At 42.3% G+C, this 26,020-nt stretch overlaps 1 protein-coding gene across 8 annotated transcripts in view; it reads left to right on the forward strand.

The window, feature by feature from the left end:
- CRB2 (crumbs cell polarity complex component 2) overlaps positions 1 to 26,020 on the forward strand; it is a 73,621-nt gene that overhangs the window by 29,163 nt on the left and 18,438 nt on the right. For 4 of the 8 annotated variants that reach the window (XM_027777960.2, XM_027777963.2, XM_055793710.1 and 1 more), the window contains exons 1-6: positions 4,433 to 4,695; positions 16,080 to 16,784; positions 19,111 to 19,306; positions 19,828 to 19,967; positions 20,438 to 20,620; positions 21,567 to 21,680. In XM_027777960.2, the coding sequence (XP_027633761.2) occupies positions 4,623 to 4,695; positions 16,080 to 16,784; positions 19,111 to 19,306; positions 19,828 to 19,967; positions 20,438 to 20,620; positions 21,567 to 21,680 (1,411 nt within the window). In that variant the 5' untranslated portion in view covers positions 4,433 to 4,622. Of the gene's footprint in view, positions 1 to 4,432; positions 4,696 to 16,079; positions 16,785 to 19,110; positions 19,307 to 19,827; positions 19,968 to 20,437; positions 20,621 to 21,566; positions 21,681 to 26,020 lie in introns of those variants that run through there. The other 4 variants (XM_055793713.1, XM_055793712.1, XM_055793714.1 and 1 more) reach the window with 4 other exon arrangements.

Below are 26,020 nucleotides of genomic sequence, written 5' to 3' on the forward strand. Positions count from 1 at the left end.
GTGAAATTCTCATAAGTAAGTGTTCATTCTGCTTTTGTCCTGCTGGACTGCCAAGCCTCCTCCACAACACTATAGTTGTATCTGAAATTGATTGTTGTGCTCCAGGGAAGAGAGACTGGGTCAAATTCTGACCATCCATTACATTGCCTTGTCGAGTTATTACATAGCAAGAAATAGCAAGCTTGCTTCCATTTCTCATCAAGCCAATTGTTTAATTGCCACTACCTAGGACTGACCAGTGTCATATGCTCAATACTCCATAGTTTATCAGGCAGCATGATTTACTTGCCAGCAGTTCTGATTAGCAATGATAGGAAACTAAATGTATTGTGTCTAAAAAGTGCAATTAAGATGTCTTGAGACTGGAATTTTTTGTGTGGTTTTTGCCGGGTTTTAATAGCAACTTTAAATTTTTGAATGTGCAGACAAAACTCTTCCTTGGCTCTCCTGACGTGTGGCTGTTGCAGTATGTCACAGTGTTCAGTGTGCTGCGTGACATGGTCCTACAGCATCTCAGGGTGTGTCTAGTTGCATTGGTTTGGCAGCACTGACAATACATGAATTTTTTAACGCTCCTGTTTTCATCAGTGGCCTTTGCTCAATTTGTATGGTGCAGAAGGGACATCTAGTGGCCAGGTGGAAGCATCTAGTGGCCAGATAGAAAAGTGGTGATGATGAATGTTAAGGGCAATAACTTTAGTTATTACAGGCAAGAGCCAATCTGAAGTTAGAGATTGGACCCTGGGGAACCCTCGAGCATTACATCACCAAACTGTGTTTGAACTTTTCAGTTTACAGAATTGGCCTGTGAGTCTGTGGGCTTGAAATTCCAAAACCTGAACTTTAAAAAAATATACCTGGCACTTTTCAGCAGTGATTGGGAGCAGAAGAGCATACTGAAGCAGTCATTTTTTTGTAAGCTGATTTTCAGTGGAACTGGAAGTTTGTTTCTTTACTAGCTTGACTTGTCTGCAGCCACTGTGTTACTATGGGCTCCTTCGTTTATCGTTGTGCCTAATAACCTTCAGAGGATGAAGCTGGGGAAGAAATCAGAAGATTTTGATGCTATTAACTTGCATTGTTCAATTCAGAAAAGTAGATTTGTGTTCAGTGGTGAGGTTCCACAACTGTAAGGAGGGAAGGTGTGGCTGCCTCGGAGGAGAGCCTCATCATGCCTATATGGCAGGAGATAGGAATGCCTTTATTCTTACCAGTTTCTGTCTGTGATACTGGCTGTTATATCATATGTCTGAGCTCTAGTATCCAATCTGTAGTATTAGATTATTTTAAGCCCTGTGTGAAGAAAGATTGCGAAACTCATGCAAGCGTACATTGTTCTTTGACTGGAAAGTGCAGGCTGTTTTGCTTAGGTACTTTGCGCAATTCTTTCTGAACTGTTTGTAGAAAAATTATAAGATTGTTTTGTGAAAAGTATACAAAAGAATGTAGAACAAGAAGACAGAAAGGTTCTGCTGAGTACTCCAGACCTACTCTCTCCCTTTTCTCTTAATCCAGCTTGCCTACTGCTGCCCCATTTTCATGGCATGCATTTCCGGCTTGCAAAGTTTCCTGCCTATTGGCTGAGAATAGAAGCCTTGCTGTTCTGCTGTCCTTAAGTCTCTTGTAATGAGTGTTACAGAGACGAAAGCAGCTGTGTCCTTTGGCTCTAGTTTTAATACTATGTTAAAGAGCAGATTATACTGACGTTGGACAGCAGTGATGTGGAGGTAGCACAAACCATGACCAGTTTGGGGAAGGCTTTAGCAAGGATGACTAAGGACTTGGAGCTTATGCTTTAGATAACAAATCCACCCAGTTGTGCTCCTTCTTTGTAAATGTAGTCAAGCCTAACAAATCAGGGCCTTAACAGAGTTGCATTAGGGTCCTTTAATTGGACTAAGCTGGTTAATACCCACATTGGCTTTTGTGTGCCCAAGGGTCCAGCACAGAAAAGGTCTGCCATTTATGCTGGTAAAATCTCGTTAACATTGCAAGCATGAATGTTGGAAAAAAATAAATTCTAATATCCTCACAGGTAGACACTGGATTAAGGTATTTTGGTTATTATAAGGAAGTCGGATGTCTTGACCTGTGCAGGCTTTGTTAGCTTGGGTTTAGAGTGACACTAAATGAGCCTGAAGTCCTAGCAGACCACATGGATAGGCTTGCAGTTAACAGTAGTCATAGAGAACATATGAACGCTTTTTTTCAAGAGGATCATCCCTTGTAACCTGCTCCAACCCTAGAACTCACTGTGTCCTGGCAGCAGTGCAGGCATGAGAATCTCACCTCTGTCTGTGGTAGGTTTTCACTGAGAACCATATTCTGCTGCCATTTCCCAGTTCCTCAAGTCCAAACTCTGTTATGACAAATGCATGAAATGGTACCGTTTTGAAGGTACCCTTCTTAGTATTCCTGCATATGTAGTATTATTGATGTTACTGCCCACATTAGCAGTTGAGTTTGAACCTGTCAACATTAACTTGACAGAAAGACCAAATGAAGACTCCAGAGTACAACTCCATCACTAGCACAAGAAGCTACTTCCTGAGACATTGTCTCAAATGTACTCAGAGACACCAAGAATGTTCCTGTGTTCCTCTCTGGAGCTTTTTAATTGTTCAGCCTCAGCTGTTTTGCTCTTGTCTGAGTCTAGCTAGTGTGTAACAAGTTTTACATAGTTAATGGCTCTGTCAGGGGTATGGGATGCCACAGGCCATGCAGCAAAGCAGTAGCAGCAGAGCTGCACCAGACCTAAGCCTCTGTGGGAGGATCTCCACGGTTTTGTATGTGGGGATTTGTTACACTAAATCTGTTTTATGAAAGCTGAGCATGTCCTTCAGGTAGATGTATGAGCCATAAATTACTATGGATAGTTTTATTTCCCAAGTGTTGTGAAGTATCACACTAGTTGACTTACAGAAGTGGCTGTATTCAGACAGGGAAGAATGGCAATTTCTTGCAGTGTTAATTGTGCAATGGATTAATACATATTTGCTTTCATTTGGAAAAGGTGCGTTGTTAGGAGGGTAATTCATGCAGGTGAGGCAAAAAAAATCTGAGCAGAAAGATTCTGCATGTTAGCATTTGGTTACATCCCCTGGCAGCAAAATGAGAGTCTAGAGAGAAATGAGTTCCAGATGGTCGTGGTAGCTGGCAAGAAACTAATACTGAGGCTGATCTTGAGAAAACAGACTGAAGACACCAGAGATGAAAGTGGGGGCAGGGTGGTCCAGATAAGGTTGATAACACATGATATATCATCTTTGGAGCATTCCAAGGCAGGATAGTGAGATGAACCATTTGTTCCTGAATTGCAGTGCTTTGGTGGTGAAAACACTCATGCGGTGACTGTTTTGCTTTCTGTACTGAAGGTAAAAACAATGCAGTAAATATCCCATTTCCCTGCACATGGCCCATCAGCCTCTGTGTGCTCTGCAATGACACTGAGATAATATAAATTACTCATTGTAGGATTGCTGCTGTTTTCATCATGTGCAACCTAGGTCTGTCTGCACCTATTCCTTGTATCTTGCATATTTGTTCAAACTAGGAGTGTGTATGGTACCTTACCTGCCTTCTATTTTTAGTTGTCAGTGGAAGGGTGAGCCAATGTACGTAATTCTCATTACGGTTAATTTAATCCAATTGTGATGTGGATTTAGAGGTACTTAGTAGGTCACAACTGTGTGTGGGCTCTGTCTTTTTCCAGTTACTGTCATAAAACAATGGACACTGGTAATTTTTTCCACTTCTAAAACTAAACAGGTGCATCTAAAGGTGGTGATGTGATTTGGTTCTTGTGTTATGCAGATACTTCTCCTGCTGATCTCTAACTGTTCTTTGGAAGAGGAGTTCACATACATTTTGTGGGTTCATATGTCTTTTGGGCTCACATATCTCATGATGTATGAGGGAGCACTGAAGACTAATGTGGACTAACTCTGCTCTTCGGGATTAACAGTGTGGTTTTGTCTCCTGTCTTATTTTATCTTGAACAAAGCAGCCTCTATCAGAAAATAGTGATTGATCCTTGCCTGGAATTTGTAAATATGAGCTGGTACAGAAGCCTTGGTGCTAGAAATGCCCCCCAGCCCCAGCCTCCTCAGTCTCCAAGCCAGTTCTGAGCTCCTGCCACAGCTATGGAGGAGACACCAGGTTTGTTTTCTTCATCGTATGGGGGGAGTTAAAAAAACAGAAAGCAACGCCCCCCCCCCCCCCCCCGTGGCCCTCTCTGCCTTTTGCCTTGTGCTGTGAATCTCCCAGTTCCTCGATGGTTTGCTGCCTTTGACAGCCCCGCGTTTTTCGGGGCGGACCCGTGAGCCTCCCGCTGCCGTGCCGTGCCCTGCCCTGCCCTGCCCTGCCCTGCTCGCCGCGGTTCAGTCCGTGCGATCCAGGCAGAGTTTTCCCTTTGCTCCGGGAACACGAGTGCAGCATTCGGGAGTGGACGGGGACTCTGTCCACCGTGTCAGTGCTAGTCCCCAATTCGGCAGAGCATGGAGCGGGTGCCTGTAGTAGAGAGAATTCTCCAAAGTCCGTGATGTGGGGAGAGCTGGTATTTGCTAGTTTCCAACTACTGTTTCTCCCCAGAGGTTTTTAGAACAGCCACTCTTAGACTTGTCATGGAATTAAAGAAAACTACCTCCAGGGCGTACAATGCTGCTCTCCTGCTGCCACTTTTCCTCTTATTTTGGGGTAAGTTTTTGTCTTCTGTGCCTGATTCTTACCCAGCTACTATGCAGTAACTTTGGATCAGTTCTGTGACCTGCCCTTGTATTGCAAAGGTAACTGAACAAAATGTCACCCTCACAATTAGATTTGAAGCCTGAACACTTCTTGTCTGAAAGGTAAACAGGCATTTCATTCTAGATACGGTTTTCTTTCTATTTATTTCTTGTCTCCTTCTGGTTTTCTCCCTGTGCACGTGCATGTAGGCATTTATTCACAAGAGCTAAAAGTGTGTGCACGTTCATGTAATTAAGTATTCAGCTATTACAGTAACCATTTTCTCCATTGAAAAGTTCTGAATGTTATGATTGTGCCCATAGAAGAAACACCAAACTTTATTTCCATTCTATACGCTTTACAAATACATCTAGGCAGAAGAGGAGTGTACCTAGGGGGTGTATACTAATACATTGAAGTGCCAGATACCTCTGGTACAAAATGTGGAGGAAGAAGGCAGCACGTGAGAATCTCACTTAGAAATTTTGAAGAAAGCAGATCCATATTGAAAGCGCAAGAAGTGATGAGATAACAAAAGAGTGTATCACACTGATGGGGTTTTTAATTTTGTTTTGGTTTTGTTTTGTTTTTTCCACACTGAAAACTTATTTTATAGCCAAAGAATATACTTGAGTATACTGGATACTTCAAGTTCACATGACTTTGGCCTCCAAAAGTCACCCTTGTATACAATTTCCTATGCTCCCTGAAAAACTTATTTCTCTGTTTTATCTGGAATGGATGGCTGCTGAGCCTAAACGTCTGTTTTAGTCATCTAGGGATTATAAGATCATGGCAGGAACATGTCCAGCCTTTTACTGGAAAGTATGATTGGGATTGAACCGGCCTCCATATCCTCTCCTTGGCACTGCCAGGCCAGTATCTGTATATAAAAGTCCTGTTTGGTTTCCACTGAGCTGGGACAGGAATGATCAATGACATTGAAGAAGTGGAGGTAAAACACGGAGAACATGCAGAAAATACAGTCAAAGTGCCTTTTCTCTGCTAATATTTGCTGTACACTGTGTTTGGCATTTTCTCACATTAGTGGATGATGTTTATGTACTTTCTGAGAGTTGGAGAAAGTTTTCAGCCCTTCTTTTGATTCCCCAACAGTATTTTTTCCCCTCTGAAGCCTCCTTAAATTTTCTTTGCTCTGAGCATCTAGGACAATGAATACAAAAGCCAAAATATGTTTTGATTTTTGTCTGATTTGGTTGTTGTTTTTTTCTCTTCCTTGTACCAGCTTCTTTGTCTGGTGCATTCGCTCCAAGTGCCTGGAATTCCTCTGGCCACAGGGAAGCAGCAGGACTGTCTTTTGTATCTAGTAACCATGGCTACTGGTTTGGAGTGTGAAGCAATTATGGTGGCTTTGTGTTGTGCAGAAGGAAGGCCCATTGCATATACAGTATTGCTCAGTATGTGGCTGGCAGAGGGCTGGCATGTTTCTGAGGATTTGTGCTGTTTGACCATGGGACTGATAGCTTTTCACTCTTGGGTAAAGCTCTTTTCTGGAACAGTGTTTTACTGAGAACGTTGTTTTCTTTTGGAGTGCAGGTGGATTACACCTCTTGATATAGCCAGCAAAGCTCAAGGGAAGCAGTGATTTCCATAGTCTTTCCACCTGCTCCTATTTTGCAAAGGAAATTCTGCCAGATTTTAACTGCAGTGAACGGTGGTATTTATATAGCACTCACAGAATTTTAAAGCCATAAGGAAACGCCTTTTCTTGCCCTTGTGATGCATATAACAGTTTTTTTCTTAATTTATTTATAATTGACTGAGTCTAACTGTCATTGAAGCACAGAGTGGCTAAGGTATTTGTTCAGAACTTTTGAGACCATTCTGCAGCCAGATCCACACTATCTCCGATTTCTTAAAATAAGCTCCAGAGGGGCAGTCATACAGACTCTGCATGTGATTCCAGTTTTACTGCTGCTGTCTGTGTAATGGGCAGACTAGCTCTCAGCTTAGTTTGTTGTGTTCTAAAGGAGGTTCTGGAGGACGGAATGAGTGTCTACTTATTTCTGTTCCCACAACTCTGGCCAACCATGAGCACAGTAATTCACATACCTTCGGCCTGGAAAATGCTTTGGACGCCTATTGAGAGAGAACATGTGCAGACAAACCTTTTTTCTGGCAGTTTGCTATCTGCTCTGATGTATGCTCTTGAGATTAGCTTGGACATACAGACAATTTAAATCTCACTTGCTTCAAAGCTGGAAACAAAGAAATACAATCTTTTCAGCTGTTTTGTTGATTGTCAGTATATTTAAATAAGAATTGGAAACTAAATCTTGTGACTCAATCTAGTTAACTGAATACACAGGAAACCCCTGCCTCAGTGTTTGATCTGTGGAAATGGCTGAGAGATCAGAGAATGTGTAAACCATGAAGGTCAGCTCAGGGAAAATACTGGGGTGTCATAAGCACAGAAGATCAAAGAGTTACTGTGGCAATATATGCAGTACTATCATAAAATCTGTATATCACAGATTTATAGCTCCTGTCTCTCCAAGTTCTAGAAGCATGGTAATAGGAGTTACATCTTCAAATCTGCATTAAAACAGTGAACAAATAATGAAAACAAGCTAGCTGGCTACTTGTTCTGTGTTAAGTTTAATTCCCTGAAGTGGTGTTTCTGATTAACGCTGTTAACACTTCTGGCCATAATATTGGCACTGCTCAGCCCTATGGATTGTTGCCCACCATTTGGCACCTTTCAGCAATTCACTGGGCAAGCTGGATGGGAGAAAGCCAGGAATCTGCATTTTGCCTCTTTGAGGGGGTAAATATTCTGCATATTTCACAAGGGGAAACTGAGCTTCATTTTATGCCTGGCTTAGTGAAAGTCTAGTGATCTCGCCCTTTATAAATATTTTACACTAGTGGGCTGTGTACATATCTCTAGCATGGAAAAGCTCTGTCACACCAAAAACCTAGCATGCAAATGTTGTGGTCTGGAACTTGCTGGTCTCCAGTAATAATGGCAAACAATGTCAGAAATAGGCTGGGAAGAGGTGAATGCACAGTATCTGTCTAAAATGTTGGATAGGAAAAACTGCAATCTCAACTGTGTGCAGGGACTTCACTAGAGGTTTTTAAATTGGTATCCAAACTGGTAGTTGGCTAAGATGTTGGGCTTGTGTGTTTAATCTACCAAAACTCTGCAAGATATGTCAAAGCTGTGAATAGTAAAGCTCTTTTTAAAATGTCTCTTCTTAAAGATGCTATAGGCATTGCCAGGATCCCTGCCATCTTGCTGGGCCATTTATTCAGTATTGTCTTAGAAGTGCTGTCTGCTGATTGCCAACATTGCTTTTTGACTATCTAATCTTTATTTTGAGGATCTATTTTTGTCATAATGCTTTGTCTTGCTTCACAGAGATTGTCAGATCTGATAAGCTGATAACCTGAGGTGGTGATGATGATGTGTAGATTCAGCCTGCATTTTCACTGAAGTATCATTTCTCCCTTTTATAAAGAACGGAGAAGAACAACTTGACTCTGAGCAGCAGGATCTTGAGGGGAATTGAATATACCTGATCCTAATGGTGACATCACCTGAGCATGAGACCAGGAAGTTCAAACAAAAGCTGATGGGAAGTGGTTGGGAGGAGAGGGAGCAGCTGGTAGGTGGGAGGAGCAAGTTACCTTGAACAGAGCTTTTCCTGATGGCTGGTGAAGGTGGTAAGTAAGCTGCTGCAGCTTGGGGGCTTAGCAGTTGTGATCAAACAGTGGTATTTTGGAAGGTTTCCTGTGCATGCATTTTCTGATTTGAAATTTTCTGATGTTGAATAGAAAAGCCCACTGTTAAAGCCACTGTCAAAAGTTGCCCGTTACCATGTTAAATGGAACAAGTACAGGTCATGGAGCATCTTAGGCTAGGTGAAAAATCAGTGCCAATTATTAGCATATCATGAGCTTGTCAGTAGTCTCAGAGAATTTCAGGGCCTTTTTCTTCTGATCTTATTACTTTATTATCTGATTCTGGTATTACTAGGAGCAGGTGCTTCCCTCAGGTCTGGGAAGAAAGGGTTTAATCTCTTTGTGTTAAAAAGGAAATGGGGCTTGTAAAGCCACCTAAAAAGGCCTTGTACGCTCCCTGAATGAGTACACTGAAGGTACTTCCTAGAGAAGGATTTGATTTTATTCTGCCATTACCTCCCACAGCAGATACGCTATCCTTCCAAAGTTAGCAAGGGTGGGGAGGAGAGAGGTGAACAGCATGAAAGCCCCTTTTCAGGCCTGTCCAGTCTTCATTCCTGGTGCACGGATCCCGGGAACAGGCCATGGTGTGTACCCTTCCACTAATCCTTTACACTGACCAGGACAGGGGAAGATCAGCAGAGGTCAGCAGGGATTTACTAATATAAGCACATGCCTTCCTGTTGTCATGGAGACATAACTCTTTCCATTCCTTTATTCAGAGTTTATTTAGTAGTTGTGTTACTTTGATACTTGAGGTGGAGGGGTTCCCTTTCCACTCTTGGCCTTGGTATCTTTCTCTAGTGGGAAATGTGCTGGGGTGATCAGCAGGAGCCCAGCCTGCCTGCTAAACATTGCATCAGGCTGAGGTACTGAGCATTCACGGTTTAGGCACTTGAAGATTGCTCTACCTCAATTATTATTGAGTGCAGTTGGAGGCTGCTGCTGGGAAGCCTGCTGTTCTCACTTCTTGGTTGTGAATTGTCTTTTTTTTTTTTTTTCCAGTTGAGTGTGTAGGGCAGGTGAAATACACCTGAAGGAAGCCTCTTTCTCCACAAGCCTGCAGGGCCTTTTTGTAAAAGATGATAAGCATAGAGAGCAAGATTTGAAATAGCATGGAAGTCAAGGAACTCAATAACAAATCTGTGCACAAAAGGTACTTAATATATCATGTCTGAGTCATAGTTTTGGAAACTTAAATAAATACTCGCAAACATGAAGCAGTCTTTTCCCCAAAGTATCTCACTACAACAAGAGGAAGATATGCTAGAGTCCTGTCCATTGCAACTTGTTTAACAGAAAACAAAAGTGCTACTCTAGGAGATGCAGTGTGTAAACTCTTTACTCCTCTGTTTGGGAATCCTTCACAGTAATATGTTCTTCAGGAGAAGAGTGCACACCCCTTTACTCTGCTTGGTTCATGTCATGGGGAAACACTGTTGGGCATATGTGTAGGCTGAGTGCCCCTTAAAAGCGTTGCAGCTTCAGTCCAGCATTTTACATCCTCTGGTTTTCTGTCTTTTTTTTTAAACTGGACTGTGGGTAATGTGAATTGTGTTGATTTTCAGGGAGAGAAGCTGAAGGGATGAGAAAAGTTAGACACGTACAGACTTATTTTCATCCTTTTCTCAGGAAGCCCCACTTCTGACTGACCCCAAGACAAGAAAGATGCAATTTATTTTATCATTAATTTTGCCAAAATTAGTCTAGGTAAAATGCCCAATCTAATATCGTATACCACTTTAGAGCCTACCTTGTCCTGCTAGGTATTCTCTTGCTTCCTAAGATTATTCAGGCATCTAGGAATGATCAAAGCCACAGCTGGAATGTGTGAAATTGGGCAAGTTTTCAGAATCTAGAACCTGGGAAAATATATTTCATATTACCAGTGGGAATCCATAAGCAAAATACACTCTTTTATTTGTCTTTCCCTTTGCTAGGCAGTTGTAGTATTTGTTACGTGCTGAAATAAAGCACCTCCGTGTTGTAGAGACCGGAAGGATCCAACTATTTAGTTCAGTAATACTTCTGTTCAAAGCCTTTAATACTTTATATTAATTTCATTTTACAGGACATTTGTGAACCATGTGTAGCTATTGTTTAAGTTGGGCAAAATGATACATGAAGTGGAACTGGCTTGGCCAAGCTCACATTAAGGTTTTGCTAGGTCAGGAAATAATATCGTGGCATCTTGACTCTTCTGGCAGTTGTGTCTGTGATTCTGAGCATTTTGTTGAGAGATTGTACATAGGAGACAGTGAAAAGATGAAAATGTACTCTGAGTGCAGTGCACATACATGAGCAGGTACTCAGAGGTGGGTATTTTCAGTAAGTACTGTTAAACTCTGCTTTACATTTTTTTGTGTTTGTAGAGATTACATCAATCCATTTGAATATCACATTAAATACAATTGAAAAAAAATTGTCCAAATTGTCCTTTGTATGAAGGAAACAAGGTAATCTCTGGCCTGATAACTCCAATGCTGCTGCTTCCCTGTTGGAATTTTAATGACCCTTAAGAGTACCTTTAAGGTAGTTATCAGTGAAGCACTGAGCTCTTCCTTGAGGTCAGGTGTATCCGCAGCTTGAGGGCATCCATTCTTTATCATACTTTCCCAAGACTTTGAAAAACAAACTTATGGAAAGCAAAACCAAAAAATAGAAGCCAGTGAGTAAGTAATGCTAAAGTAGCATCTCACGGGCAGTGAAGTAATACAATGACTGAAGCTCCTTGTCCTGTGTGTGTCTTAGCAACTCATAATTGGTGTCTAATAAAACCTGCCAGCAGTACTAACTTAATGTCAGGGTGGAGAGGGGAGGCCGTGAAAGAAATTCAATCCAACTCATGTTGTGAGGGACATTAGCACTGGATTTCACAATGTGTGAGATTATGGAGAACAAAGTTGAGGGGGTTGGTTTGATTTTAAAGAAAAGGACAGAAAACCTTGCTACAGCTCTTTGAGACCTTCCTCCTCCCGCACCATCTCTTATCAGTTCCCACAACCTCCTCTGCCAGTGCAGTGTGGCAGCATCTTGTCCCAGTTTACTGAATTCCTCAGGACTTTCTGGGAGAGAGACAGTGAACTGCTAACAAGGGCATCTCGGATTGCCCAGCATCTCATTAATTTCTCATTTCTCTTTTTGTGGTTGGAAAACTCGCTGTTGCAAGTGTCCTTTGACAAGATCAATTAGTAAAGGTATAAACTATAAAATTATTGAAGCCAATTATTAAAACAAAGCCTGGTAATGCAGCTTGTTTGCCTTAGAGTGATACAAAAGGTCACAAACCTCATCTTTTAGGGAAAATGTATGTCAGCTACCTTTTAAAGTGTAAAACCAGACCTGTCCTGACAGAGCTCGATGAATGTTTTATATGTGACTCTGCTAGCCTTTGAAGTTCCTCCTAATCCACCCTTAAGTGCCTGGAACGTATTCTTCAAAGAAACTGTAGTCTTCTCCAGTTTCATTTCAGAGTAGGGTTGCAGGATGGTATGACAAATATATTTATGTTCTTTTAAACATCACTGATTCATGTTCTTGTGAAAGGTAAAGGAAAAATCCTGAATGTCATTGTTTAATCCAGCAGCAACTACTTTTGTGGAAAACTATAAACTCTCATCATTCAGTTATTTCTTTGCCCCAGTTTTCACCATTTTCATGAAACGAAATAGTCTAAATAACATGTTTTCATGGTTGGTACATTGTGCAGAAGGAAAAGCTAATTTATTCATTATGCATATTACCATTTGGTGGGTATAGATATGCTATTCACATAATAATCTGTTCCAAAAGTGAGAGGAATTATTGTATGTCCTAGGACTGATGGATGAAAATAACAAAACCAGAGCTGGAAACGTCGTATGTGTTGTGTTCTTTCTCAAGCTAGGTGGTAGTCTAAGTCTTTGATACCCATATAGTACACTGAATTCTTGCAGACTTTGTGCTTAACTTCCTGGTGATGTCACAAGTGTTGTACTCACTTCTCACTGCTGAAATCCCCCTTTCTGACGTCACTCCGTAACAGTGTCTCATCTGTGGAATTTAGCCAGAAGTTTAGTACTGCCACTGAATGAATATTAGGGTTAGGCATACATAGGTTTTGTCCTTGGGAAATATTACAGTATTAATATAGGCTTCCTATATACAGGGGAGTATATGATATAATCCTGGATTTAGTATTGTTAATACGCCTGCAACCTCTACTGAGTAGGGTGATTTTCTGCAAGCTGCAGTTCATAAACAAGTTGAAGTTATTTAGATGATGTTTTGTTTCTTGTGACTTACACTGCAGTCTTCTCAGCCTGCACCATGCACGCCTTAAAAGCGATGCTGTGTTACTTCAGGATGTTTGTTCCAAAAAAGGAGTATTTTCCTCCAAAATGAGGCCCTGCTGGAATCATCCCTTTTAGACAGAACTGAGGTAACATTCGGTCATAGAAAGCAGCTAAAACTGATACAATAACAAGGCAGGAATTCAGCTTTTTTCTGTGCAGTCCTGTACCTGACCAGTTACTCAGCAGGGCTGATGAGTACACACGAGCGAACCACCGCTATAGTTCGTGCTCCCAGCGAGTTTAGAGGAGATGGGAGTTCTCCCTGTTACTGTACTGCTGGGTTTGGTAAGCCAAGAGGGCCTTTTGACTTTTTAGTGAAGCTTTGTGTTTGCTTGACTTGCTATCTGGCCTGTTGTGTCTGCAAGTTTGTGTGTGACTATGGGGCCATGTATTTGTCACCAAATCTTTTTGTAATGAACAGGCATTAATGAATAATAGAGCTTATTGAGCATTATGGTCATATGATGAACCAAAACAGAGAAGGTACAAAAAGGTATGTCTGTTATGAGAGAACTTTGGAAATGACAGGAAATAGCAAAGGGATTTGATGTTTATCTTTATTTACAAGAAGCATTTAGACTATCTGCTTCTAATGGAAGCAGAAAACTATGCGCGTAGCCTTTGAAACGACTTCAGCCTGTCTACACTAGCAGTGCATGGTGATTCTGTAGAAAAGTGAATTTCTTTGCATATGGAGACTGCTGCAAATTGGAGAAGTTCTGAACATGCAGTGGACTTGGTCTCTTTTTCGCTTTTTTTTTTTTTTTTTTTTTTTTTAATCACAGACTGTGCTTCTGGCCTGTGGAAAGTGCAGGCTGGGGCTGGTTACTCATTAAGCGTACAAAGGCTCGTATCTCCTGCCTAGTAAAGCTCTTTTGCGAATAGTTTCCTGGGTTCCCACTCTAATTGCTACAGAGATTCCAGGCAGATTCCGTCATCCTTGTTTTCTGCCTCACTGGGAATCTGAGAATAAAAGGGTTGATGGCAGAATAATGAGATTGCTGGACAGTGCAATGCTCAACAACTCTCCCCAGCATCACATGAGAGAGGAAGGGAGGGGTGGGCCATAGAGATGATGCTAGGAAGAGAAAGGGCTGCCTAAATCCCTGAGAACCCTCCCTCCCCCATCAACACTGCCACTTAAAAAAAGACTTAGAAACACTACAGTCTTTTGGTGGGAGGAATCTGGGGGAGGTCAGGGCAGGGGCAGGCTTTTGTAAACCAAAATCTCCTATAAATCCTTTTCAGGCCCTGGAGTGGGATGCCTCCACCTTCAGGTGTAAAGGGGCTGAGGAGCTGATGGGACAGTGAGTTGATAGAAAAGCACTGACACAGATTAACTGTGGGGTGTGTAGAAGGTGCACCAGAGCAAGGCAAACATGACCAAAAATGGGCTGGGATCGCGATGGCATGAGTGAGAGAATGTGTAAGGTCAGCTGAGAAGTGATGCTGTGTTGTGTGTTATCTTGGCAAATCCTTAGCATGGAGCACAGCACGTTAACATTTCTCAACTAGCAGTAATGCCGTGGGAGCCAAAGGTGGTGAGCTGTGGGTAATGTCCAAGTAACTGTCCACCTACAGTTTCATAGGGTTTCCCAGAAACTGATTCGCTGGCTGGCCCACAGTTACATACAGAAGGCAGCAAAAAGGGCAAAGAGCTGCTTACACAGTGGCATGTAAAAACAAAATTAAATGCTAGTGGTTACTTGACTTCCAGTGGTGGGCAGGCAGGATTGTGTCACCAGAAGCAGTAGCTATTTCTCAGGTACTATTTGCTATTTTGTGAACTTTACCTCTGCTTTGTGGCTGCTTTTCATAAACATTTTCAAAACATCTGCTATGTAGTTGTTTGCGGAGTTACTTCCAAGTTTGGATTTTTCATAACACTTATGCAGGAATCACTCTGGGGTACTACCTGCAGCTTTTCTCTTGTGTATCCGGGAATGGAGAAAAACAAAAAACTCTTGATATCAGAAAGCTGCAGTGGGATGAGGGGCTAATGACTGCTGCCTATGTGAAGGGAGAAGTCCTCTGTTTGCATTGCCTTTGTCCCGTTATACTATTTTTGTTTTGTTTTGTTTTTTTTCTTTGGAAAGTGTATAATTGTGTCATTGAGTCCAGGGCATGTAACATAATTCCAATATCGAGGCAACTGTCTGCTGTCTTCTGGGCTGTTCTGCCTTTTGACCAGATTGTTTCACAAACTGAACTTGAAATTTCTTTTGGAAAAGAAATGGGGATTCTTCTATTCTTCCATTCTGCTCCATTGACAATATTTTAATTGAATCCCCCCCCCTTTTTTTTTTTTTTTTGGTTATATCATGTATCCTGTATAATCTCATTTACATTAATTAAATTTGCAGTTACCTGGGCATGTCCCATCATATTTCTGGATGGTGGAATTGCTTAATCAGGAAAAGCCTTCTAAACACTGCCATTTTGGGGGACAGCAAGGTGTTGTGGCTGGGTGTGAATAAATTGATCATATCCAAACACTCCCAGATTGAGGGGAATCTATTTGCAACATTAGTTGCTGCTATCTGGATATTAGACTCGTGTTTTGGCTCTGCAGATATTGAGTTTGGCTCTGAAATGCCGTCTGTACAGTGAATCTCATCAATCTCTGCTCTTCTTTGCTGTTCTCATAACACCTAAAAATTAACTGCTGCGTAAATTTACTTGTCTAACCTGTGGGGGAAGAGTGCCCAGCCAGTGGTTATCAAACTTTGAGCTGCTCGATGTAATCATGTGAAAGGTGCCAGTTTGGAGTTTGGGTTGGATTGTTTATGGCAGCATCTTGAAATCACTGGTGGATTAGCTGAGAAAAAATTGTATCCTCAGAAGGAGCAGCTGGGACATTAAGAGCTGCAGCCAATATCTTAAAAGATCCTGTCTGCCCCTGTGAATCTCCAAGCACAAGCCATGTGCCCTACCAGTGAAAGGGGTCATTGAATTTTACACAAAGTTCATCTTGTGAATGGATTTAAGTTGATATGTTTCACTGCCTTCAGTGTGATTCATGGATGGATAAGCACAATTGAAATAGTTGGTTTCTGAGAGCCTTCTAAAACCCAGGCATTTAGTCACCAGACTTAGCAAGAAGTTCCTGATTGCCATCATATGAAGGCATGTTGTGTTGTCTTCTGTAGAGTGCATGTTTGATTCTCCAGGATCCTTCTCAGCTAATGGCTAGAACAACCCCTTGCAGTGTGGAACTTCGGTGGGCAATCTCAGATTGTATGTGACGATCAGCAGAAGAACTTTCTTCTGTAGTGCTTTGAATGCTGACTAACAGAAAGTCTCTTTTCTCAGCAGGAACTTCATATTCTCAAAATGATAGCAGCTGTTCCTCATCCCCATGTAAAAACGGTGGGAGCTGTAAGGATTTGGAAATGGGTTACCAATGCACCTGCCCTGTGGAGCCTGTAGCCTACATGGGCGTGAACTGTGAACTCCTCTATGATGCATGCATTAAACATGGGTGTCCTGCCCATAGGATTTGCAACGGGACTCCAGGACTGCTGGAATATGAATGCATCTGTATGCCTGACTTCACAGGTACTGATTGTAACATTAATATTAATGAGTGTGAGAGCAACCCTTGTAAAGATCCTCGTTTTGAATGTGTAGATAGTGTAAATGGATACACCTGTAAATGCCAAACAGGACTGAATGGAGAAGGCTGCCAAACAGAAAGTTCTGTGTGCTCTAGCCACCCCTGCCTAAATAACGGGACATGTGTCGAGGGTCCTGGGGACTATACCTGCATCTGCCAGCCTGGCTTCAGCGGGGCCAACTGCAGTGACAACATTGATGAGTGCGCCTCCAACCCCTGCCAGAATGGAGCCATCTGCCGAGACAGGGTGAATGAGTATAGCTGTTTCTGTGTGCCTGGGTTCCAAGGATACAACTGTGAAATAGACATCAACGAGTGTGCGTCCCGGCCCTGTAAAAACAATGGCACCTGCCTGAATGAGATGGATCACTATTTGTGCAAGTGCATCCCCGGCTACACAGGTACCTTTCATACTCATGTATTAGCCGGGTGGTTGGGTTACATCTGACTGTTCATGTAGTTTCCACCATTTGCCTGCTGCTGCTGCGTCTTATAGTGTTAGTAGCTGTCCTGAGAGCTGTTGTTTTAAGGCTATGAGATGAAATCTCTGTTGCACAACTCGTTTTTCTGGAGTGTTTGGTACTGTGTGTGAATAACGGTGTAGGGCTGCTTGTTGCAGCTTCCAGACAATAGCTAAGGCTTTGATTTCCATGGATAGTGTGCATGTTCAGACATGGATCTGAGAGTGGAAGTAGGTGGACTGTCTGAAACTCAAGTATTAGATACAAGTAGATGTGATTAGCTCTAAGTATGAAATTAAGGGAGGTATACAAGAAAATAAATTTATTGTCAGGAATTAAGGGAGGTATACAAGAAAAGAGATTTATTGTCAGGAAATGTATACTTAGGTAGAGGTAAGTTATGCCTGGAAACACTATCTGGCCTGCAGTTCTTTGTCCAGTCCTGCAGGATTTCTCTGAGGGAAGCAGTCTTTTTGGAATAAAGTAGCTTTTAGCTGGAGACTTCTTTTCTTATTGTTTCATGCCCAGCAAATGTTTTTCTGCATGTGACACAAGTATTTTTTATTTTTCTTTTGGTGCATCTGTGCTAATGGTGACTCAGAGTAATCTACACCTGTGAGTTATCTGTGAGGGAGGCAGTTGGGGGTTCTCCTTTCTCCCGCCCTGCTTATCAGAGTGGAATGCAATTGTACAGCGCGCACGTCTGCCTGGTACCACCTAGCACATGAACTTTCTCAGCCTTCCTCGTTGTCACAGACTGAAGTGTGTAAAGAGTTAGGTTGGTGTGCAGGAATGCCGCTGATTACCGGTGGAATGAGGAGAAGTTACAGTATCAGGAATGCAGTCAGTGATGCTGACTCGCTCTCTGATAAAAAAAGAACGGAGATGAAGGAGAGAAAAAAGCAGAATTTGTGCGTAGGCCTTAAGATTACTTCTGATTTTGAGTATCAAGCAGAATTCTGTCTTTGCAGATCAGTTTCTTTTTATCTTTATGCTGAATCCTCAATTCAGAGTTGTGGGATTCCCCTGCCAAGGAAATGCTGAAATGACCCAGGCAGCTGGAGGAGTTTGTTCTACTCCAAATTATTCTGATGTCAAATAGGAAGCTTTGTCTTATGATCTAGTGCTTCACCCAGAGGTTCTAGCACCACTGGCTAGCAAAGCCAGGTTGTTTCCGGGTGCTTGCAGCTGGAATTTGGGTGAAGGATGTTTTGTGTGGGTATTGACGGGTTTGAACCAGCAGATTAGGGGGCCCACATTCCGCCAGGATTAAGATGGCCATGTCCACTATGTGGTGAGCCTTTGCCAAGAAGGGGAGATTAGGTGGATTGGCAGGTGCCCCTGTAATGACTAAGGTTTGGAGGCGATGCCAGGCCACAGACAACTCAAAGAGGCGGAATTGTGGTAGGGTAAGGTAGTTACATAGTAGTTGCACAGGAGGTCTTACTCTGTCAGGGCAAGCTGAGACTTTGGACCAAAAGTGCTGTTATTCTTGAGCAGTAGTGTTGGAGCTAACACCTAATTTTTAATAGCATTTCATAATAAAATTACTAATATCTTGTATCACTGTAACTAGCATTTTGCACTGCTTTAATGCTTTTTTCCTAGGTATCTCAAAGCAAGTTACAAATATTATTTAAACAAATGGAACAATGTTTTGGAGAAGCAGGTAGAGATCACTTTTCCCCTATCCAAAATGCAACTGCATCTGACGTAGAACACTGGATCTGATTAATAGCAACGCTACACAAGTGAAGAGTACCATGTCTAACTAAAACTGTAAGAGCTATATTGTATATAACAGTTCAGTCACACTGACTAGCAGTGTGATTCTTCTCTTCCTGTCCCTGTCCTCCCTGCTCTCAAAGGATCCCAAACCAAGCCAGCTATTGTTAGATTTTTAAGAGATGTACATAAGATCAAGATTTTACAGCTCTCTTGGAAGATGGATGCTATTTGTGAAGTGCTGACTGATCAGCTACTTTACCAAACCTGAATGAAAGAGACTAAAGCTTTGCAAGTACTGGAAACTCTTTTTAGTTTTGATAGAAGACTAAAATCCAAAAGTCTAGACAAAAAAAAGTAGAAATTAAAGGTCCTGAATTTTTAAGTGTCACATACTGTTTGCGAGCTCCCAATATTCTTACAGCAAAATTGGAACAGATCACTATGCTAGCCAGTTTGGGTTTCCAGGTTAGAAGTCTAGGCAGCACAGATACACTTTTCTAGATTTGTAACACAGATATTTCTCTGTTTTGTAACAAAGGTACGAATTGTGATGCTGAAATAGATGAATGTGATGCAGACCCTTGCCAGAATGGGGGCCTGTGCAATGATCATGTTGGGTTCTACACCTGTACCTGTGCGCCAGGTTATGAAGGAATCCAGTGTGAGGTTGACATCGATGAATGCGCGAGCCAGCCATGCCAGCACAATGGGACATGTCATGACCTCACTAACAGGTGGGAAATAAGTGTTGTTTGAGCAGTTCGATAACCAGGACTGATCTAAAAGTCTACGTGGTGTAACCTGTGAGAATTAGAGTCAAAAAACTCTGTGCGTCTGTGGCATGGGGTTGGATTTAGCTTTTTGTACATCCCTGTGGTCACAGTGGTGGTAACTGATTTATGGAAGTAAGTGAGAAGACCCCTCCCAGCAGCAGAACTCCTGGGTGCTTTAAAGGCAGGCAGGAAGAGATTACTGTTACCGTTTTCAGCTGATACATCAGATACAAAGGGAAGTGATTTGCAGAGTGTGAACAGCAAAGGCAACTGCTGGCAACATGCCTTTGTGTCTGAACTTACCTTTTCACAGGTAAGGTGTGAACTCAGAGGCTGCTGAGGGTTGTCTGCTCTGTCAGTAGTGTGGCCTGTTTGTGCAGTGGGAACTGTCCTTTGCCTCACAAGTGGGTACGAGGACCTTAGCTCCATTTGCTCTTTCCTCATGTGGGGCTTACACGTCGCTCTCTTTTGCTGCCCCACAGCTACCGTTGTGACTGCAGTGACACAGGCTTCGAGGGGGACCACTGTGAGTTGGATATTCTGGAGTGTGCCTCTGAACCCTGTCTGAACGGTGCCACATGCGTGGAGGGAATCAAAAACTACAGCTGTGCCTGCTGGCCAGGTAGGTTAGAAATCAACTTTACTATGCTGGCATATAGGCACACTGCAATAGAGAGAGCACATGCTAAATGCCTATGTAAAGAATTGATGATCATACTGCGTGGTCCAGTGGGTTTTTTTCTGATTGCTGTCTGAAACAGCGAGGCTGCCACTGCTACCCTCTTACAGACTATCCCAAAATCCACTTGACCTCATTGCTGGGAAGTGCACCCTGTTTCTCAACTATAAAATTTTCTTTCTCTTTTCTGCCATTTTCTATCATGTCTTTTCCTATGAAGTAATGCTTTCCTGCAAATTGATTATTTGGCTCCTGCATTTGACATAGTGGGGAAGGTGGAGGGCCCTGGGACTCCCTGCTAGATGAGTGCAGTGTCTTCTGGGTCTTATTCTCACCTTCAGTGCAGCCACAGTTTTTGGGAGATTAGTTCCAGTGAAGTTGTCCTTGCTGTTGACACTGATGTCTCCTGGCAGGTTACACGGGGCAGCACTGTGAAGAGGATGTGGATGAGTGTGCGACAGATCCTTGTCACAACGGAGGTGTATGCTTTGAGCGATCCAACCAAGCCTATTATGGAACACAACCTGATTTTCCCAGTAATTTCAGCTATAGCCAAGCAGCTGGTTTCCTCTGTTGGTGCCAGCCAGGCTTTGCAGGTGAGCTGTGCTGTAAATGTTCATCCTGTCAGCATCTAATAGATACTGCATGGTTTGAGTAGATAGGAATGGAGCAATGTTAACTGTGCAACAGAAGTCACTTAAAACGACTGGTACTTCAGGGGAGGTGGCAGCCTGATGCATCAGAAAAGTGCTTCTGTTCACATAGTGTACTGAATATATTGCAGACAGCTGTCTGAATGTCATTCTTGGTCTAGCAAGGCTGAGGCAGCAGCCTATGCACTTTCCAAGTGCTTTGATGAGTGCCCTCTGGCTATGCAGATGCCAAGGTGGTTTCTCTTTGTCAGTGTCTCTCTCATGCATATGGCAGAATTCATCGCTACAGGGTATCTGTGAAACTCCTCATCAAAGGAAACAATTCCCTAGAGACCCAGATAACTATCATAGGTGTTTTCCTTGATGAGACTACTCTTGTGACAGTGACTGTATAATCAGGGTGTGTAGGAGAAGAGGGGGTTCTTGATAATCTGGCTCTTGGAGCTAGAAGCTCTCTGGATGTTCAACTGAAATTTCATCCTTTCCCTGGTTTATAGGTATGTATAAAAAGATGGATTTAACAGTGGGGAAAATTCCCTGGCAGGATGGGCTAAACAGTAATACTTTATTCTCTTTTGAGAGAAAAATGAGACTTTGGCCCACTATTGCACAGATGGGAGTGGTCAGAAGTTCTGATTCTGCCACTGTTCCCTTTCATGACACTGGAAAATCACTTGACCTTTCTGTACTCCATTTCCCTAACTGTTTCGGTGTTAGTATCTATTTGCCAGACCGTCTGGAAAGACATGCTGTAGTTCAAGAAATTCTTTTGCATTTTTAGATGACAGAGAAGAAGTGCAAAAAATTATGAATGCAGTTGTGTTCAGATTCTTTCCTTTGCTGGTGCACGTGTGCGCTTAAGATGCCTGTTTGTGTTTTCACTATAAAGGGGAGACCTGCTTTATTAACATCAATGAGTGCGAGTCCCAGCCGTGTCAGAATGGAGGGCTCTGCGTGGACCTTATTAACGACTTCCTTTGCCATTGCCTACCAGGCTATTCAGGTAATGCTGGTGAAGGGGGGTGGCTGGAATCAGGCCCTTCTGGTTAATTAATGCTGAGGCTGGCTGCAAGACTGGGTTCCAGTGCTGGGTAGCCCAGGCTGCTGAGCAGGACTGAGATGTGGGGAGTGCAGTAGTGTTGCGGTGGGACATCTACAGTTTTGGGTGCAAATGCTGTGGGAAAGCTAGGTGATTTTGATCAAGTAAGTTGATAGGCTATGAACTAGATTTTGAGACATAAGATCAACTATGTAGAAGAGTCTAAGCAGAGAATATGTAGGGATTCTGTACCCTGGAGTGAAAGTTCACTGGGAGAACTGAGGTGTTTTTTTTTTATAGATGTACTATGAAGGTGAACAAAACCAGCCTTCAAATAAAAATAGGGTTGCTTAGCATTCTAGTTGCTACAAGCTACTGGCTATAGCAGATTGGATCACCAGCACATAGAACATCTGTAAACCATCTCCATTCCCTAACTCCCCTGGATGATAAGAGCCAGCGATTTTTGGCTGAAGGCAGTAATCTGCTGTGTTGGGAGGTCAAAAGGTCTTTGTGATGTGAGCAAGTGAAGCCTTCTCTGTTTACAAGGGAATGAGGAGTCTGGATTCTTACACAAATGCCCTGCCTGACCCTAATGGGTCTCGGTTTTCTAGCTGAGAAATTAGGGGATAGCGAATATTGCATATCAGCTCTGCTGGGAAGGTACACTGCTAACTGATACTAAACCTCATCTTAGTTTAAAATACTTGTTCTCAGTCTTCTGCACTATTACATTCCATGTGTACTCACTGTTTTGAGCAATTTAACACCAAGAAGTAGTTTTTAAGGAAGGTGGTCCCCAGCACGATCTTGTATTTATGTATTTTTGAGGTGGATGTAACCTTTCCGCAGTGTTACTAGGCTGCCATCTCGTGGGAAAAGGGAAAACTTGAAGCCAGAAGAAAACCTTGTCCCTTTCTTCTTGCAGCAGCAGGTACCAGCATTCCAGAGACTGTCTTAGACCTTGCTTGCATGGGAAGGTTTTCTGTTTTCCTTCTGTGGCCATAGTGGTTGAGCTATGCTGGTGCAACTCTGTCCAGCTCTTCCCTGGGAAGACCCATTACACAGGTCCTTTCATTCCCAGAATCTCAAATTGACTTCTAGTTAACACCTGTAACTGGGCTGAATTCTTTGCGGGGTTTTCTGGCCTATCTCATTCTTTTTGGATTCCTAATATAGGCTAGGCCAAGAAAAAATTGCTTTTGTAGGTGAGGGCTTTGAAAACAGACTTTTATCTAAGCTCTTTGTTGGTATTTTCTTGGGTAGTTACAATGCTGTACTCATGAACTGAGATCTTATCCAAAGAGGTGGTTTACACTTTATCCTGCTTGTCAGAATTCCCACTCACTTCTGTGCCCTGTTCCCTTTTCCTCATTTAGTGCCCCAGCACCCTTGGAGAGTTCAGAATTTCATTGTGCTTTGCCAAACTGCAGATCTCTTTAATCCTTTCCAATTCTTAGCGTGCTCATGGGCAGAAAAGCTGACAGAAACACAGGATGATGGGCAAAGAAGTGCTAGAGTTCATTCTGTTGCATCAAATTTGGGTTCATTAGTACTTGAAGGGGATTAGAAGCAGGTTGCTCTTCTGGATATTGCTTTTGGTCAAGGACTTTGTCTCAGCTGAGGTAGTTCTGACACATTAACACAGTGAAAGGCTGGGAGCAGTCTGTGAGATCAGTGAGTGCGTGTGGAGGAGTGAAGCTGACAGGGAAATAATAGCAATTAATCTCCCCTCCTTTGTCAATTAATCCCAGTACAGTCATGCTGGGTAAACAGCTTATTACTTCATATTAGGATCACAGAACAACTTTGTGAAGCTTCCCATAATGTTTCTGTTCAAAACACATTTCTGTGGCAGCTTAGATCTGCCATGAACTTGGGTTTAAGCTGCCTCCGCTGATTAAAGTGAACTTGCTACTCTGATGAAGAACGCATTCTTGGGGCGGCAGGGGGTTCTTTCTCTATTTTTTTTTTTTCCTTCAGTCTGAGGAATTTGGGGAGTGTTGGGATAACAATTCGAGTCAGGAGAAATTCTTTCTTTGAAAATTAACTGCCTCAGTGCTGTCTCAGGCTACAGCAGCGCAGGGAGATGAGCCAGCGCTCTCTGAAATGTAGTTGTTGCAAAAGCAGTGTCTCATTCCTGAGAAAACAATGTAATAGGTCCTGAAGAGTCTGTTCAGTGCATCAGTTTGTGCTTTAGTAGAGGATGTACCCTTAGAGGATGTAAGAAATATGAATCAAAAGATTGCATGGGCACTAAATGAAGTGAGAAGGAGAATGAATCTTGCATGGTCTTGGAAATTATGTCAGTTGTGGTCAAGAGAAAAAGCATATTAAGAAAAGTCTGTCTTTTAGGAAAAAAACAAACCCAACCAAACTGAATTCTTTATTCATATGGTTTCAGTTCATCATGCATGTACCAGGCAATAATTCAGGCCATGACATGAAGACGATGGGTACCTCCACTTGGAATGGGAGCTGATTTTTAATCTGAAAGATTGTAATTGCCCAAGTGGAATTTGGTTCATTCATTCTTTAAAAAATGGCCTAAACACTCATGCTCTTATTTCCACTCCTGCTAAATTGTCTTTAGAAAGGCAGTGTCCTAAAACACAGTGTTATGGCATTGGTCAGCCTGAATGAGAGGGGAAGAGCAGCATCATTTCAACTGTAGTCATCCCTTGGTGGTGGCACCTTGTGATCATGGTAAAATTCTGAGCTTTTTTGCACATGGCTGAGAAATGCTTCTACTTTCATGAGTAATCAGAAGGCGATGTGGTAGTAAATTTGGGAGAGATTGTGAATGTGTCTCAATATAATTGGAAAGCTTATTGACCATTTTGCTTTGTTCGGCCATAACGTCTTTGTCAGTTGTCCTTAAAGAAGGATACTTTCTGTGTAGCTAGCTATAAATGGTTACTCTTACAGAGTGCTAGCCCAGATCAAATAGGCTTGAATTCCTGGGTCGTGGGTCATGAAATAAATGGGAGATGCTTCTTCCTTCTAACCACTTTTGGATAGATTTAATTTTTTTGTGCAGGTATTTCTTGATGTCAGATTTGTTTTAGAGATGTAGCCTCTACAAAAGGGGAAGCTAAAAGGTTAAGCTAGTAAAGAGATTAGAGGACTGTTACCCCTTCAACAGAATCCCTTTCAGTAAATACAGCTGAAGCAAGCTAGGAAACACTTCAGGAGACACACACATACACACACCTCTTACCTTCCACATTGCATCTCCCTTCTGCATCATAGCTCCATGGTTAATCAAACCTTTTGACTTTCCTGTCATCTGATCAGAATGCTGCAAGAGCATACTCTTCAGTTTAGATCCTGCTTCTGTCTAGGCGTCCGGTGAGTTTTGATCAAAAGTGTCCTCTGAGATTCTGATGCTTGTGACTGCACAATCTGTTTTGAACTAGACCTTTGTATAGATTTTCTGACTACAGACAACCTGAGGTATGCCAGCTCACCATGGTTAAATACTTTTGCAAGGATTATTAGTGGTGGAGCAACTCTAATGAATTAAATCTCACTTCTTTACTAACCAAAATGGGTGAAGCCCAGCTTAATGTCATCTTTAGAATCAGGCCAGGCAAGTACTCTGGCAGAGCAGCATCCCAGAGAGACAGAATTCTCTTATGCATAGGTGTGGTGAGATGGCTGTCTTCTAATTGTGTCTATCAGGAGAGATGGCTTCAAGATGTCAGATATTAGACTAGATTCAGTCTGTTGAAAATACTTATTAGCAATGTTTATTATTTTCAGCGATAATGGATTTGCTTGCCACGAGGTCACTGCTTGCAGTATGTAAACTGCCATGTGCATTCAGGAAGACCAAAGTTTGCTTTGCTTTCCTTAAGGGAAGGCTAGCTCTTGAGACTAGGATGGGTGTTTCTGAAGCCTGGAAATAAATTCCTAAATTTCTGGGTCTCATTTACCAGCACAGCGAGGAAGCTGCTAATCTCTGTCTAAAGAACGTGTGAAATTTGGATATTCTATCCAAAGTTCACTCTCCATTTTGTGTCATTTTTCTGCTAAGAACCCTCTGACGTAGTTAATGTTCTTTATTTTGACCTTCTCCAAGAAGTTTTACAAATGATTAGGAACAAAATAATTCTCTGAATTTAAACCCCATGACTGAATCTTGTAACTTGCATGATTGCCAGTGTGTGAGAATGGGGAATTAAACCCTCTAAAAAATGAATCATCTGATCCTTTTAATTTCTTTAAATCTTCCAGTTTCAAAGAACCTAAGCAGTTACTCCTCAGTTGTGTGTAGTTTGAAACAGATGTTCAGTGATCCA

The sequence above is a fragment of the Falco peregrinus genome, chromosome 1, assembly GCF_023634155.1.
Source record: "Falco peregrinus isolate bFalPer1 chromosome 1, bFalPer1.pri, whole genome shotgun sequence".
NCBI classification, from domain to species: Eukaryota; Metazoa; Chordata; class Aves; order Falconiformes; family Falconidae; genus Falco; species Falco peregrinus.